The 15,985-nt window shown below is 32.8% G+C and overlaps 2 protein-coding genes across 3 annotated transcripts; one reads left to right on the forward strand and one right to left on the reverse strand.

Annotated features, from left to right (window-relative positions):
- The first annotated feature begins 245 nt into the window (after positions 1-245).
- LOC105782619 (probable serine/threonine-protein kinase At1g54610) lies at positions 246-6,268 on the forward strand. Of its 2 annotated transcripts, XM_012607474.2 has the most exons (9): positions 246-442; positions 830-1,460; positions 2,003-2,287; positions 2,564-2,881; positions 3,234-3,461; positions 3,830-3,930; positions 4,311-4,425; positions 4,880-5,341; positions 5,495-6,268. In XM_012607474.2, the coding sequence occupies exons 2-9, from the start codon at positions 1,065-1,067 to the stop codon at positions 5,699-5,701; spliced, it is 2,112 nt and encodes a 703-aa protein (XP_012462928.1). In that variant the 5' UTR covers positions 246-442; positions 830-1,064; the 3' UTR covers positions 5,702-6,268. The 2 variants fall into 2 exon arrangements, with proteins under 2 accessions (XP_012462928.1, XP_012462927.1); XM_012607473.2 differs by having other exon boundaries at positions 246-1,460.
- A 403-nt stretch (positions 6,269-6,671) lies between these two features.
- On the reverse strand, positions 6,672-9,924 carry LOC105782620 (beta-glucuronosyltransferase GlcAT14A). Its single transcript, XM_012607475.2, has 5 exons — positions 9,741-9,924; positions 8,280-9,016; positions 8,115-8,190; positions 7,918-8,033; positions 6,672-7,410 (listed from the first exon to the last, which is right to left on the reverse strand). Exons 2-5 carry the CDS (start codon positions 8,857-8,859, stop codon positions 6,911-6,913), a joined length of 1,272 nt encoding a protein of 423 aa, XP_012462929.1. The 5' UTR covers positions 8,860-9,016; positions 9,741-9,924; the 3' UTR covers positions 6,672-6,910.
- Positions 9,925-15,985: the final 6,061 nt, after the last annotated feature.

Raw genomic sequence — 15,985 nt, forward strand, 5'->3', positions numbered from 1 at the left:
AAAATACTTTTTAACCGAAATATTAAAATAGCCCTCACTTTAAAACATTTTTTAATTTTAATTATGTTAAATCATATAAATGTTAATATATGATTTTTTAAGATTAAAATAAATTATGAGATTGCAAGACTTTGCGGACCAAGGGCAGCCGAATCATAAACTCCTCTATCCGACAATGTGTTAAATTATTTGTTCATAAATTATTGGCCACCAAATATCATAATTTCTCCTTTTCCACCCTTTAGGATTGTCTTTTCCCTGTGTTACAAAAAAAAAAACCCCTCTCAAAATAGGAAAAGACACCAAGCTTGCTATTTTTGCCTTTTTAGATCCATTTTTCTCTCTTTCCATTTTTACTTCCACTTGACTCTCTCTAGGATTTTCAGAGTTCCAATCTCTTTTCTTCCCCTTTAACTGCAAAAGATCAAGCTTTTTCTTGAAGGTGCCTGAAAAAAAAAAGTGAAGAATTTTAGCGTTTTTTTTTTCTTTAGGCTTTTAGGTAGTTCAGCATTGTGGGTTTTGAATCATTTTATTGGTTAAGGAGAGTAGGAGAAAATTAAAGTGTATAAATAACTTTCATTTTTAAGCGGTGCTATTGAATTTGCATTGTTTTGTTCATTTTGAAGCTTGTTTTTGGAAGTGGATTTTATTTTATCTTCTTTAAAGGTTGTAGTTTTCTTTATTCTGTTTTTGGAGAAATGGGTTCTTCTCATTTGTTCATTTTGCGTAAAATGTTGTTAAAGAAATGTGATTTGATTAGATTGGATGATTTGCATTGAATATTGGGTTTCAGTGTAGTTATCGGCTTTGTCCCCCTTTTTTTTCTCAGGAAAATGGGTAATTGATTATTCATTCGGTTGAATGCTGGTGAGGAAATGGGATTTTTGGTGAAGTTGGATTAATGAAATATGAGATTTAGATTTAGTTTGAGCTTTTAAGCTTTTTGTGTATGGTGGGATTGGATGAGTATAAAAATATTGGAAAAGTAAAAATTTCTTGAACGAATGAAGGGGTAGTGATTGATTGTAAGAACAGAAGAAGGTTTTATCGAGGTGTGGATTATCATGGGTTGCATTTGTTGTAAGCCATCTGCTATTGAAGATAGTAAGCAGAGTCCTACGAGTAAGGTCTCATTAGATGTTAGGGTATCAATGGCAACTTCTTCAAGGAGGGAGGATTCACAGAGAACAAAGGACCGATATGGTAACAGTGAAGGGAGGACAATGCTGATTGATAAACAAGTGAATGGTTCGGTTCGAATTCATGGGGAGAATTTGGATAGGAAGAGGGAGAAGGTGGAGTGTGTTGTCCGGCAACACCCAGGGAGGGGTAGTGTTCCAAAAGCTATAGAAGGGGAGCAGGTAGCTGCCGGGTGGCCTGCTTGGTTAGCTGCAGTGGCAGGAGAAGCAATCCAAGGATGGATACCACGGCGTGCAGACTCATTCGAGAAGCTAGATAAGGTAATTATAAATCATGCTCTTACTTTAATGTAGTTCTTTTGTTACATTGTTGCTTGTTGTATATGGTTGGTCCTCATGTTTTGCAAATATCATTGATAATTTCTTCATTGACTTATCAGTTGATGAGATTTGCCTTTGTGCTATTATATTCTAAATCTTAGTTGCACAGATAAACACCGAAATATGCGCACCTTGTGCTAAATCAAGCTCAATAAAATCAACACACTACCAATTTGCAACTAGAAGCAATAATTCTCTATAAATCCTGCGACATCATACCTTTATTCAACATTAAGGTATCGTAACACTTTTTTCATTCTCCACCACTCATGGTATTGCAACCTTCTAGATGTGTAATTGGGAGTTTGGGAAAATGAAGCTTAAGAAGGTAGACTTTTGGAATTCAGTTTGTTTTGTTGGTCCCATGCTACTGGAACTCTGTGGGAATTTCTGTTGTCTTATAACTTAACACTATTCTTTAAATTGACAGTTTCTTTTGGCTAGTCATCACATCTTTACATGAACGTGTATTTTCTATGTAGATTGGCCAAGGAACTTATAGTAATGTTTATAGGGCTCGTGATTTAGATCAGAAGAAAGTTGTTGCTCTGAAGAAAGTAAGATTTGATAACCTCGAGCCAGAGAGTGTTCGATTCATGGCGAGGGAGATTCACATTTTGCGTAGACTTGATCATCCAAATGTTATAAAGCTGGAAGGTCTCGTTACCTCAAGGATGTCTTGCAGCTTGTACCTTGTTTTTGAGTACATGGAACATGATTTGGCTGGTCTTGCTTCAAACCCTGGTCTCAAGTTTTCAGAACCGCAGGTACTTCTGATCGTTTTGCTTTCTTCTTTTTTTCTGTTTTCTTTAGCTGCAATTTGATATCTTTTTTCCAAAGGTTTACTTGCTTGTAAGTACTAAGTAGTAAATATGGTCTGAAATAAGTTTCACAGCATGTCCTTCAAACATGTGGATTAGGTGATTTTGCTTTTCCTTTGTTTTTTAAAGTTGCAGTTTTAGTGAGTAGAAAATGTTCTGCAATATCCTATGATTTGCATTGAAGGGCTATTCTGATGTTCAGTTTATTGAATTCTTGGGCAGGTTAAGTGTTACATGCAGCAACTTCTGTGTGGTCTCGATCATTGTCACAGCCGCGGTGTCCTACATCGTGACATTAAGGGTTCCAACCTTCTACTTGACAACAATGGCATCTTGAAGATTGCGGACTTTGGTCTGGCTAGTTTTTATGATCCCCTTCAAAATCAGCCCTTCACAAGCCGTGTTGTAACTCTTTGGTATAGACCACCTGAGCTTTTGCTTGGTGCCACTTACTATGGTACTGCTGTGGATTTATGGAGTACAGGCTGCATACTTGCTGAGTTATATGCTGGCAAGCCTATTATGCCCGGAAGAACTGAGGTGTGCTTTTGTCATTTAAATGAAAGGTTTCCTACTAAGCATTGAGAGTTTTAAGCAGAAACTTTAGTGAAATGTGAGATGCATGATAACTATATTAGTGACAAATGTTTGATATGTGGTTGTTAGAGCATCAAATTGCTTGCTGGCTAGTATTATCATACAAGTGATGTGATTTTATCAAGGTACTGATTTAGGTCAAAACATCTGTCCCTAATTGGGAGTTTTGCCAATCATTTAGGCTTTATTAGAGCAGCTCAAAGCAAGCTGTTGCTGTTAGATCATGAAGGGAGTCTTCAGCTAGTGTAGAATGAATGGCATCTTCCCCTGATCTAAGTGCTCATGAAATTTGCAGGTGGAGCAGCTGCATAAAATTTTCAAACTTTGTGGCTCACCTTCTGAAGATTATTGGAGAAAATCAAAGTTGCCTCATGCAACCATTTTTAAGCCGCAGCGGCCTTATAGACGTTGTGTTGCAGAAACATTTAAGGAATTTCCTGCACCAGCTTTAGCTCTCATGGAAACCTTACTTTCCATTGACCCTTCTGATCGTGGATCTGCAGCTTCTGCTCTCAAGAGTGAGGTATAATGTTTTTGAAAAATTATGTGTCATTGAAGTTTTAGACAATTATATTCTGTGTCTCTTCAAGTCTTCATCTTTTTTCAGGCAAGGGCATGTTGATATGCCCACCATCCAAATACATGGAAAAACTTTTAGAAAATTGATCATACTTGTGTCAACACATGCTCATATACAAGATTTTCACCCAAGATCGAGTAGCATAGATTTTAATCCATGCATTTTAGCAAAGCATATCTGTGTATGCATTTTCTAAATGGTAGGATGTAATTCTTTTAGTCCAAAATCACATTATTACACTTTTATATTCTAATGATTGATCAATATTATTTATTTATGGTAGTGTGCTTGTTTATATTTATGTTTTTCAGTTCTTTACAACAAAGCCTCTTCCCTGTGGTCCTTCGAGCTTGCCAAAGTATCCTCCGAGCAAAGAGTTTGATGCAAAGATGAGGAATGAAGAAGCTAGAAGGTGTATATTACATATTTTATTACAATAACATGTAATATATATTTTTGTGTGTGTGAATGTAGTTACTTATGTTATAAGGAAAATCCCATGCTTCTTGAGGAAAATTTTCTTCAAACTCTTAGATACTTCTGAGGCATTTACTCCCAAAGAAAATTGAGTGCTTCAAAACGATCATTGGAAACCTTGTAATTACATGTCAGTTCAGCTATCAAATAATTGAATCTCTTTGTTCTTCAGCCTATGCTGAACTGCTGTAAACTTGGTGTTTGTTTTTACTGGATGAGCTATTTTTTTCCTTAAGCTGTTTGACCGCTGCTTGATGGCCGGAAATCTTGAGTGGTTCTAGGTGCTAATAAACTACTTTTGTTTTGTGTTCTTAGACAAGGAGCAGCCGGAACCAAGGGCCAGAGACCTGAACTTGAGAGGAAAGCAACAAGAGAGTCTAGAGCTGCCCCAGCACCCGATGCTAATGCTGAACTAGTCTTGTCAATGCAGGTAATTTATAATCTGGTTAATAGTGTCTGCATTTGCTTGCCCTTTGTTCTACATGTTTGGTAATGGGCAGCCTTAACCATTGTATGCACACATCAAGATATTGCCTGATGTCACAACTCACAAGATCTTTAAGTTTTATGACAATGGAGAACATCCATTCTAGGCATGTTCTTAAGTTATCCCTCTTTTTTTAAACATGGCTGAGATATAATTCTTTCTCCTTTCCTTCGTTCAATCAAGGGTGGGCTTTCACTAATTTATAATAAGCAGAAATTTATCTCTGAAAAGAAAATGAAATAACAAAGGAAGCAGAATCAAACTTCTGATTCCGGAAATCTGAGTAAAATCAAGGTGGCAGTTGAAATATAGTTTGTCATTCCAATTTTATAAAACTTTTCCTCTTTCAGAGCAGTTACATTAATTTGACAATACTAACATTGTTTTTACATTCCAGAAAAGACAAAATCAATCCAATTCGAAGAGCCGGAGTGAGAAGTTTAATCCTCATCCTGAAGAAATTGCCTCAGGCTTTCCTATAGATCCACCTAGACCATCACAAGCAGTAGAATCAAATGCAGATGCACATGGGAATCATCCCAAGAGAGGCTCCCATTCAGGGCCACTGTCTCACCGAGCTGCATGGGCAAAGTCTGGGAAGAACCGAGATGATCCTCCAAAAATTTTGACCGGGGCTGATTTGTCGATGATGTCCGGTTTAGTGGCAGCAAGGAGAAATAATCTTATTTCTGAAGATCACAGAGAAAGCTCTGGTTCTTCGCAGTCAGAAGCTCCAAAATTATTTGCTAGGTTTCCAGGGTCTTTTAAAGAGGCCTCAGAATCCTTCATCCAACATGATCAGGAACATAATGTGCAGCAGAAAGAAGATGGAAGAAGTGACAACAATGACCCAGTTCTGGTAAGTAATGTGGGGTTATTTGTTAAAATTTGTTGATTCTTGTATTTTATGTTTTCCAATTTTGCAGTTCAACAAGCTTGTATGCTTATATTGCTTACCTTTTATCCATTTTCAAGTATCTGATACATGCTTCTGAATGATGTTTATATCCAGCTTGGTTATGGATCAAAGGGTAACAAAATTCACTATTCGGGTCCATTATTAGTTCCATCTGGCAATGTGGATCAGATGCTCAAGGATCACGATCGCCAAATCCAAGAAGCTGTTCGGCGAGCACGACTCGATAAAGCAAAGAAGAGAAAAGTTCAGTTAGAAGCGAACCATATGTCAACCACTTCATTATTTGTGTCTGGTCGTTGAACTAAACTTTGTAAACAGCAAATCATAGTTGAGCATTGTCAAGATGATCACTGCAAATAATTTGGCTGCTGATTCTCTTGTCAAATATCCACTCAAGTAGTCCAGTGGATACTTTTTTTGTATAGGATAGTGCTTTGTTACTCGGACTCAGGCATTAGTGGCAGATACAGGTATGAATATGATTCTCGCACGAGTATGTTCAAGTTTTTTAAGTTGTGTCATGTATTTGAAAGGCATTTCCGAGTTATTTAGGAGTAAGATATGGTGAGAGGGTCGGTGTTTTTAGGAAGCTGGCTTAGTAGTGGGCATATATCTAGCTAAGCTTGTAGCTTGTTAAGAAAACCTTTTGTCCGTGATTCATCATTTGTGCATTTCTTTCCACTCAGCAACTGCAATTCTGCATAGATATGGTCCAGCCTTGTAGAGCTTTTTGTCAAGATATTGTTGTGTTCTAGATTTGTAAAGTCTTAGACTTGAAAATTGTATTTATTGGTACCAGAGTTATTAATTGTATCGGCTGGTACATATCGTTTAAAGAAAGAATAGTTGGAGGTTCAATGTTAAGAATGTTGCTAAAGGTATTCCATATAGCACGTTAACAGCTCTATGTGGTGATAAATAAATAAATAAAACAAAAAGAGGCTTATCTTACATTGGCCGAATACCAAAATGGCAAAAACATATTTGTCATTTTATCTTATTTCTTTTCTTTGGCATTAGCTTCATGTGGAGCAAGAACAGGCAAAGATGATAACCTAAACTCATAAATCTTTCGATAAATTTTCGAGTTTCCATAGCAGGATTTTTCAACTTTGACCTAGACGGTGTAATTCATCGGATGTAAAGAAACACATTTGAGGGCTTCAATCCTGCTAAACAAAAAAATTTCAAAACTGGCAATCCTGCAGAAAAATAGTATTGGGATCTTTTCATAATCAGAAAAGAAACGTCAACATCAAGAATCACCAAGTAATCGACAATATATCGAAACTTTATTGCTCTCTGGAAGAAAAATATCGAAGAACAAGTCCAGGATATAGAAGTATAAAACCTTTGTTTCATCGAATTCAAGTCTTACCAAATTATTGAGTGCCATTTTTTAACCTGAACATGCTACGAGTTCAAATACCTACTGGTTGCAACAAAACTATTAGATACAAATTTCTCAGCCGTGTCAGCCTCATTGATCGAACATCCCCATAACAAAACCTATTTACACTGATCTCGACCGAGAATAGCTTTTGTAGATAACTTAGCTATGAGTTGGCGAACCCTTTGCGCTCCTGGACCTGGCTTGATCTTGTTCATGTCTCCAACTTTCAAACATTTTGGCTCGCCTGAACACCAAGCACCAGGGGTAAAGCTCCCCTTTTCCCGGCCAAGCAAGTCCTTATCAATCTTATCCAACACGGGATCATCTTGACTGAATTTCCTAGCAAAAGCAGCATTACTTCGAATCATCTTGTCCATGTCATTAAGGGTAAGGATGTGCGGATGCTGTTTAGGGGGAGTGTCCCATGAAATATAATGCAAATCATGATTGACAACAGTCTTAGCAAACTCTGGAACATTGCATACGACAGTCTGAAAGTAACCTTCAGGGGAGGAGAGAAAGTTCGTGTAGTACATGAGAAGAGTTCTCGGTAGATTATCCCAACCCCAAACACAAAACTCAACAAATGAATGCGACAAAACTGTCCATGCTGAACCTGCAACCAAAGAGGACCCAATTTCGTAAAGCAAAACAAATTTACCTCATACGAGCAAGGTTTCCGTATATGCTATCTATATGTAGGAATGTAATGTGTGGTTCCAACTTAAACTGCAGAACAAAAGCGGGGCACTGCTTTAAGATCGAGGATCCATCCAGCTGCATCACTAAACCAATGCGTATATGTTTTCAAATGTTTCAACCGAGCTTGCTTAATGAGCATAATTTACAACTAAACACCATTATAAAATCACTTTCAGATAATAATGATAACATAAAAGGACACTTGGTCTGTAAATGAGATCAGAAACAATAATCTCATCGGCCAATAAGAAGATGGAATCTATACCCTAGTCACAATTCACGTGAAATTTCAAATCTGTGTCACTGCTTTCTTTTAAACATAGCAATCCTCTAATTCTTAAATGGAGAGGATTGAAGGCAACTAAAAGTTTGAATTACGGATACTAAATTAAATAAATGCGGCATACAACAGTGTACTAACCAGTAAACAATTTAAATGCAGTAGGTAATGCTCTTCTCTGTGAGGTCCAAAATATATCGGACTTGGTTGACATGTAGAGTCCGGGATCTATAATCAAAGGCATAGCCCTTTTATCCCTGCACAAGAACCAGCGAAATATGTCAGTATTCAACATATGAAAAGGTTTTAAACAGAGATGCAAGAACGAAAGAACATACGCTTTCCAACCAAGCTGACTTGTGTGTTCAATAAAATTAAGGTTCCGGTTTAAATCCGAAAATGCATCAATAAGATCTGCAAATTACAAACTGATTGATCACCCGAAACAAGATCCACCAGCTCAGAAGCACTGAGAATAAATAAGGCATATGATAGAGAATTACCATCTTGGGTCACGAGAGGATAATCTGAAGCACTGAGATTGATAAACCAATCCCAATTTTTACTTCTATTGAGATGAATGGCACAAGCATGGAGAGTATTGGCGACCATGGTTGGCCCTCGATAAGTAACCATATTAGCCTTGGTGATCATATAAACATTCCCGACTTTCGAAAAAACAGTATGGTTGGCTATTCTGGAAGCAAGTGTCACTCTTTCCACGGCAGGTGCCTCGAGGTCCAAATGAACAACATATTGATTTCGAGGATGATACAGAGCATGAAGAGTTCTCCAAAGCTTTTCCAGATCACCTTTCGATCCAGAAACCAAGTATGCAAAACGAGGTAATGCAGGACCGGAAGGTGGCGGCAAGGGACCTGTGTCAATCTTTGATTCAGCATAGCCCGGCTTCCTTTGATTCATCGAAATATGAGCAGGGAAAATGGAGAAGATCGAGTTGATTTTGTGAACCGAAGAAACAAGCCCCATATTGAAGCAAGTAACAACAAGGATGGTGCATATGAGAGAAGTTATAACAAGGGGAAACACCCATTTCTTCTCCATGTTCAACATAGACACCATTGCCAGACCTTATCATAGGATCTAACAAATAACCTTAACAGCAAAGCTATCGGTCATCACTGATTCAGATACAAATCGAAACCGCAAATACCATCAATCTTCGGATCAAACACCTTTTCCTCCAATATATAATTCCAAAATATACGTTTGAATATAGCTGTTAAACGAACAACCACCATTAATATTAGTTTATGAATCATAGAAAATTATTTTATGTTATGATAGCCTGTTATGCTAATTCCCGGAACATAAAGTAATTGAAACTTGATCCACTCCACGAACCAAACATAAACAAGTAATAAAAGAAAATAATAAATAAATAAAACTTGCTACTGATGAAAAAGAAAAAAAGTAAATAAAATATGAAACATACAAAAAGTAAAACATAAAAATGGACGGCAAGACTAAATAAAGAAGCAGACAAAAACAATCAATTTTCTAAAACATCATTAAAAAGATTGAACAAGTAGTTAAATATACATTGTCATTAAGCTGCTGTTCTAAGGTATCTGATTTCTTAAGAAAAAGACAGTAAGAGGGAAATGCTTAAAAGAACAAATCTGAATCAGAATTTTCTTAAGACCACCAAATCTGGGAATCTAAATCTGGTTAAAGATTCAAAGCTACCATTCAATATAAGCAACCCCCAGAAACAGAAAATCAGTAAAGATCTCAAGTCTTGAGACAAAAGAAACAAAACCCAAATCTGAAAGCTTAGGTATTAATGGAAAAAAAAAAAAAAGAAACTAAATTTGAAAACTTTAAAAGAATAAAAAAGAAAACTACAGTTGAATGAATATAAACTTGGAAAAACATCATGAAGAAGAAAACATAAAAACAAAAAAAGAAGACATGGAAATGAAGCTAATTTAGAAACAAACCTGACTTTTGATGGAGGTAAGACAACAAAAGACTGTGTCTTCCAAGGAAAAATGGTGTTTTTTTGGGGGGGGGTTTGTTTTAATTGGTGTGTGAAACAACAGAGTTTTGAGTAAATGTTAATTAAAGAAGAAAGAATGTCTCTCTCTCTCTCTTTGTGCTTCTTTTTAACTCTCTTTCTACCCCTTAACCTGGGGAGTCCATGTAAATGTAGACCAAATTAGATTGACCAATGACTAGCAAATAAAAATAAAAACCTACATGGGAACAAGGTGGAAGGTCCCCATTACATTGTTTTTCATTTTCTAGAAATTTATTTTATATCTACACTTAAAAACAAAAGAAATGTTTTCGACTAATATCAATTAATTCGAATTTGTAATTGAATTGGAAAAGAATGTGTTTCAATTGCTGCTATTTTTGACTTATGAATGAGATAAATATATATATATATTTCTCTTCCAAAAAGTGATAAATGGAGAATATTGATTTTTTAGTAAAATAAAAGGATAATCTTACTAAATATGACCACTATATAATTCTAAACATTAAGATTGAATGAATGGATTTATCCAATATTTTTTTCTTTTTCTTAAACTCCTGTGTTGTTTATAATAATATTTAATTATAATTACTATACTAAAATTTATTTGTTAAACAAATAAAATTATTCAAAATAACACAAATAATATTGCACAACTCTAACTTAAAATCCCAAAATTTCAAATCTTTGCTCACATCAACGTGATTTTCATGACATAAATAAAAATAAAAATTGAGATCAAGCTTCGGAATACAAAAAAAATGCAATTGAAGATTCCAGAAAAAAAATTTCGATATTTTATTTGAAAACAATAAAATAGTAGAAAAGGGCTGCGAGGTGGAAGCTTAACGTGGGAGGATGCTTAGATATGAATTTATTAATGATTGCATTAAATGAAAAGAAATTGGTCACCTAAGAGTGTTTAGTTTGGTTGAAGTTTGTTTCTCAAATATTAGTAGATTGGTTAAATTGCGGTGCATGTACTAATATTTTAAAAAAGTTTTTGGTATGTTCCAAATTCCTACGTTTAGGGTTTGTTTCTTTATCCATAAAAGATCATATAAAAGATACTGTTTTCCCATGTTTATTTGATGGAAAATAAATTCCAATCTTTCCCCTCTTCACATCCCTAGCATTAGTCACATGATCTTCTTCAACTTTCTTCCTTGCTAATGAAATTGGTACCCAAGATGGTTACTAATGGTAGAACTAGTAGTTTACAACTATGCATTCTTTCAAGGAACCATATTTGCGTGTAATTATCCTTCCTAATTTCCTATCTGGGTGTTCTAAGTTTGAAACTTTTGCTTAATGATGCCCATATTGAACTTTGTAAACATTAGTTTGATATTTGGTTTCTTGTTAATTTCTTTTCTTCCAAACATATATTGTTGAGGTATGATTTCTTTACATGATCCATTTTTTTCACTGATAATTGATTATATCTCTACAGATGCACAAAATGTGATGGAAAAGATACCTTGTGCAACTTGTGGATCTCGTGGCTTACTTAAATGCAAGACATGCAATAGAAGCGGTTCTTTGTTGACTCACTAAATTGCCATTGTTAAATGGTGAGCATGCTTATCTAAGTTGGCAGTATAGTTAACCTCTAAGATACTATTGTTGAAAATATTTTTTGTCAACTGAGTCTGATTTAGATGATCAGTGAAACTCAATCTAGAGGGATATTTTTATATTATGGTCTGTGAAATCAAGATGTATATGTTAGATGAATTGCATTTGCTTTCTATAAATAGACCTTGAATTATTTGATAGGAAGACACTTTCAACTAGAAAAGTGAGTGCAACGAGTGGCGCAGCATTGGTTCTATAGACAAGATTTTTCATAGGGCCAAAGGGGTTTAGTTATGCAACACTTAGGCATACCAGTGCACCTAGACCTATTTTGCCAACTTTTCATTAATGTTTTGAATACATTGTGCACAATGGTTTTGAGGATATTTTTTTACTGGACGCACTTCATTAATGTACTGAAAGATGATATTGAAATCGTTGAGTATCTTCCCGTTAAGTACTCAACAATAAAGCCCCTGGTAAAGGCCCCTGTTTCTTAGTCTAAGGTATTGAAGGGATCGAAAATTGGCGTTAAATATATTCCATTTGGTTTATTGTTTTTGGAAAGGTGTCTTAGATGACTTCATTTGCAAACTAATTACTACAAGAGAGAACTGCTCTCGTTACAAAAACGACACAAGGTGATCAAGTTCATGCATACAAATTCAAGGCTTGCTAATAATGACCTTCCAAACTCCATTCAAAGGCTAAGGTGCCAAGCCAATTATGAGGCTCTCCGATATGCGAAAGAGATAGAGGATCTCTCGAGGACTTTAGTTGATAGACTAAAGAGCAATAATGACCCATATATTGCTTAATAATTGGTTGCTATTATATATTTGATTTGATGTATTTATTTATAAATAAATCATTACAAAATATACAAAAACAATGTAAACTATAAATTTAATAGATATAAAATAAATTTAATTAAATAATAAAAGATAATAATTTTTAAATGTATGTTTGTTTCATTTAAAACAGTTTTTATAAAATATTTTCAGAAATCATCAAACAATGTAAAATATTTTATAGAGATTAATTTAAATACCAAAAATATTAACTTTTTCAAAAAATAAATCATTTTTCGTAAATCATTTTCCAAAACCATTTTCAATTAAACCATCAGACCCTAGTAATTAAAAGTTTATATTTAATTTTAATATAATTTGACTTGGCTCAACATTAATTTAAGAAAAGAATGTCTTAACATGTTGTAATAAGTTAATAGTTTTAATCTCTTAAAAAGTATCTTCGTTCTAATTTCAATTTAAAATGATTCCTATCCAAATTATTCACGAAATAAGAAAATATTATTTTAAATTGAATTTTAGACTTATAAAATATTTTAAATAATAAAATGAATAAATACCAAATTACATATGAATTTTGATTTATTTAGTGTTTGAAAAGCGACTTAATAATTAGATTTGGGTGTAACTGTTTGTAACTACACAGAAGTGAAATGCTTGAGTAACCATTATAATTTATAGGTCTCACTGAATTGTGTGTAATTGGACCACACCAATTACGACTTTCAATTCTAAAGGGGAGTGTGAGCATTGGAGTAATTACACGGGTTCACGGGCAATTACACCCAAATCCATTTACCTTATGGCTTCCAAGCACACCTGTATTATATAACTTTAAAAAATATTTTTATACAAATTTAATTTATAAAAATTATATTATAAACATAAACTCGTATGAGTGTTTGGGATGGTTATAGCCAAAAATTTTTAAAGCCATTTTATAATTCCTAAAAAAATATTATAAAAAAATAATTTGTGTGTATTTTATAACACTATAGCAAAAGTATATTATTTAAATCTTAAAAATTCTACAATTATCGTCAAAAAGTATATTGTAAAAATAATTTACATGTTATAAAAATGTTATAATATACTTATTTATAAAAAAAAGTTATGCCAAAAAAGCAAGTACATAACTTATTTACGTGTTCATGCTATATATTATTAAAATAATATATTTATTTATAAAAAATATTCCAAAGTTGTGACGAAATATTATATTATTTATAAGAAGTGTTATGAAAGTTATTGAAAAGTTTATAAAACTTTTTTAATAAATGTTATATATTATAAATTTCATATTATTTTAACCTAATTTGTGTATTATAAAAGGGTTATAACCTAGTATAAGTCTTTCTCTAAATTAAGTTTATACAAGATTTTTATTTTTTTAGTATGCTTATACAAGTTTTTATAATAAAAACTACAGACTCTTTACGTTATGAACCCAAATATTATCTATAGATGCTAGTCATGTAAATATAAAAAATTTTCTTACACCATATCATGGTATACAATACCATTTGGGAGAATGAAGTCAGACACAAGCACCGGAGACAACTTGTGAACTCTTTAATTTGAGACATTCAAAACTTCGAAATGTGGTTGAGAAGACGTTTTTGTCCTAAAAAAATTTTCTCATATTAATAACATCACTTCTATATAACATAAAAAATAATAAGGTTGGATCATACTGGGATGTTGCATACGTAACACTAGGATGATCTATACTTTGAAGAGTACATGAAAGAAGAAGAATTTGTAATATTAAGGTTAAAATATGCCACACGTCCGATACTCTTTGCAAATTTAGAATTTAGTCTTTGTACTTTTATTTCTAAGAATTTAGTCTCTCTAATTTTTAAATTTCAAAATTTAGGTCCAACTGTTGACATTTTTAAATTATGTTGTTAAATTAAGATTCATTACAACACCATTTTTTTATTTACATTGCTACCAAATGAATCTTTTTTATTTCAAAATGCCACATCGACAAGTTTAACAAAAAAAAATTAACAGTATTAATAGTTGAATCTAAATTTTGAAATACAAAAGTAAAAGAACTAAACTATTAGAAATAAAGTTATAGGGACTAAATTCCAAAATAATGAAAAATACATGGACTTGTGACATATTTTAACCTAATATTAATTATATAAATTAGGATGATGAAGAACTCTGTCAATGACTAATAGATGATGATAAAGAAGATATGTTAAATGTTAAAAGGAATATCCCAACAAATATGGAATGGTAGATTAATTAAAGAAAATTGCTTATGATGTTTATTTTATTAGTAATTGTATTATCGAGTACTTTCTTAGACTAACATATTACATATGTTGATTTGATTTTAATTCTTAGTACTTCGTTTAGAATTTTTAATCATATTAATAGTTTTTATAGTAATTAATATTTTCTATAAATTATAAATTATGAAATTGTGTCGATTAGGTTTGTATTACTAAACATAACATAAGGAATTACGATGTAATTACACTGTGTTAGCTAAACATGTCTAGGGAATTACAATTCTTTATAATTACAAAAGAGTGTAATTAGGATGGTAATTACATTTTCATCTAATTACTTCGTGTTATTCAAATATACCTTTAATATAAAATACTGTACATGAACTTTAATTTTATATAAATTTATACATATTTTTTATTGGATTCAATTTTCATAAATTTATTGCATGCATTACTATCAACGAAACATTATTTATTTTTACATATTATATATACAAAAAATTACTTATATTTAAAAATGGATGTATTTATTTTATTAAACATGTAAAATTAAATTTAAATCAAAATTTTATATGCCTCGAGACCAAAGTTCAACCTATAATGAATAAAATATCTTTAAACTATGACTTTTATTCTAATTGATTCTCAAACTTTAAAACATCCTAATTACATTTTCAAACCATCGATGTTATATTAATAAGGTCCATCTATTATTAAAATAATTAATTTAACCATTAAATAATATGTTAGATCTTATGTGACATAATTTAAAGAAAATGAATATTGTAAAATCTCGATTTTGAGGTTTTCAAAGTTTTACTGATTCTATTGTTCACTCTCTCTTTTCGGTCTTACCTTAATTTTAGTTTTTAATTTTAAAATTTATGCAGCAACATTTTATTTTTTATTAAAATTTTTATTTTAAATTATGTCATATAAGATTTATGTTTCATTCAATGGTTAAATTAACGGTTTCAATAATAGATGGACATGATTGATATAATATTAATTGTTTGAGATATAATTAGAATGTTTTGAAGTTTGAGGACCAATTTAAAATACCAATAATAGTATGAGGATACGTGGTGAATAAACTAAGAAAAATAGGTAAATGTTTTTACCTAACGTTAATGGTCAACTGTCATTTATGTAGCAATTACACCGAGCAGTTAAAGTTTGTAGTAATTAATTGTTACCACTAAAGCCACAATAAAATTTACCGTAAGTTATCCGATTTTACATTAAAGAGAGCGTTGGGTTATTTAATATTTTATTTAATTATAAAAAATTGGTTGTGTGTGAGTGAGATGCAGAGCAGCAATCAATCCTCAGTACAGCTCACCCTTCCAAAAGTCGCCACGTTGCAATAAACGGACATTCTTTAAGGGAAACAAAAGGCGGGGAAATCGAAAGATTCGATCGGCTGATGACGTTACCTGTACACCCAATAATTACGCTAGACATCATCGTTGATTGCCAACCGTCTGATTCTGATTTGGGAAATCGGGTAAAGAACTTCTGCTGTTGATCAGTGGGCCTCTTTTTATCATTTCCATTTTGAA

The sequence above is a fragment of the Gossypium raimondii genome, chromosome 13 (genome assembly GCF_025698545.1).
Source record: "Gossypium raimondii isolate GPD5lz chromosome 13, ASM2569854v1, whole genome shotgun sequence".
Taxonomy (NCBI): Eukaryota; Viridiplantae; Streptophyta; class Magnoliopsida; order Malvales; family Malvaceae; genus Gossypium; species Gossypium raimondii.

What these genes read in the sequence shown, in the direction of transcription:
- LOC105782620 (XM_012607475.2), bottom strand. Translation starts at nt 8,859, where the DNA reads ATGGTGTCTATGTTGAACATGGAGAAGAAATGGGTGTTTCCCCTTGTT. An exon ending in TCCTCTCGTGACCCAAGATG is followed by an intron (nt 8,191 to 8,279) that starts GTAATTCTCTAT and finishes TGTAATTTGCAG; the next exon opens with ATCTTATTGATGCATTTTCG. An exon ending in AGTCAGCTTGGTTGGAAAGC is followed by an intron (nt 8,034 to 8,114) that starts GTATGTTCTTTC and finishes GTTCTTGTGCAG; the next exon opens with GGATAAAAGGGCTATGCCTT.
- LOC105782619 (XM_012607473.2), top strand. Translation starts at nt 1,065, where the DNA reads ATGGGTTGCATTTGTTGTAAGCCATCTGCTATTGAAGATAGTAAGCAG. An exon ending in TTATGCCCGGAAGAACTGAG is followed by an intron (nt 2,882 to 3,233) that starts GTGTGCTTTTGT and finishes TGAAATTTGCAG; the next exon opens with GTGGAGCAGCTGCATAAAAT. An exon ending in AGGAATGAAGAAGCTAGAAG is followed by an intron (nt 3,931 to 4,310) that starts GTGTATATTACA and finishes TTGTGTTCTTAG; the next exon opens with ACAAGGAGCAGCCGGAACCA.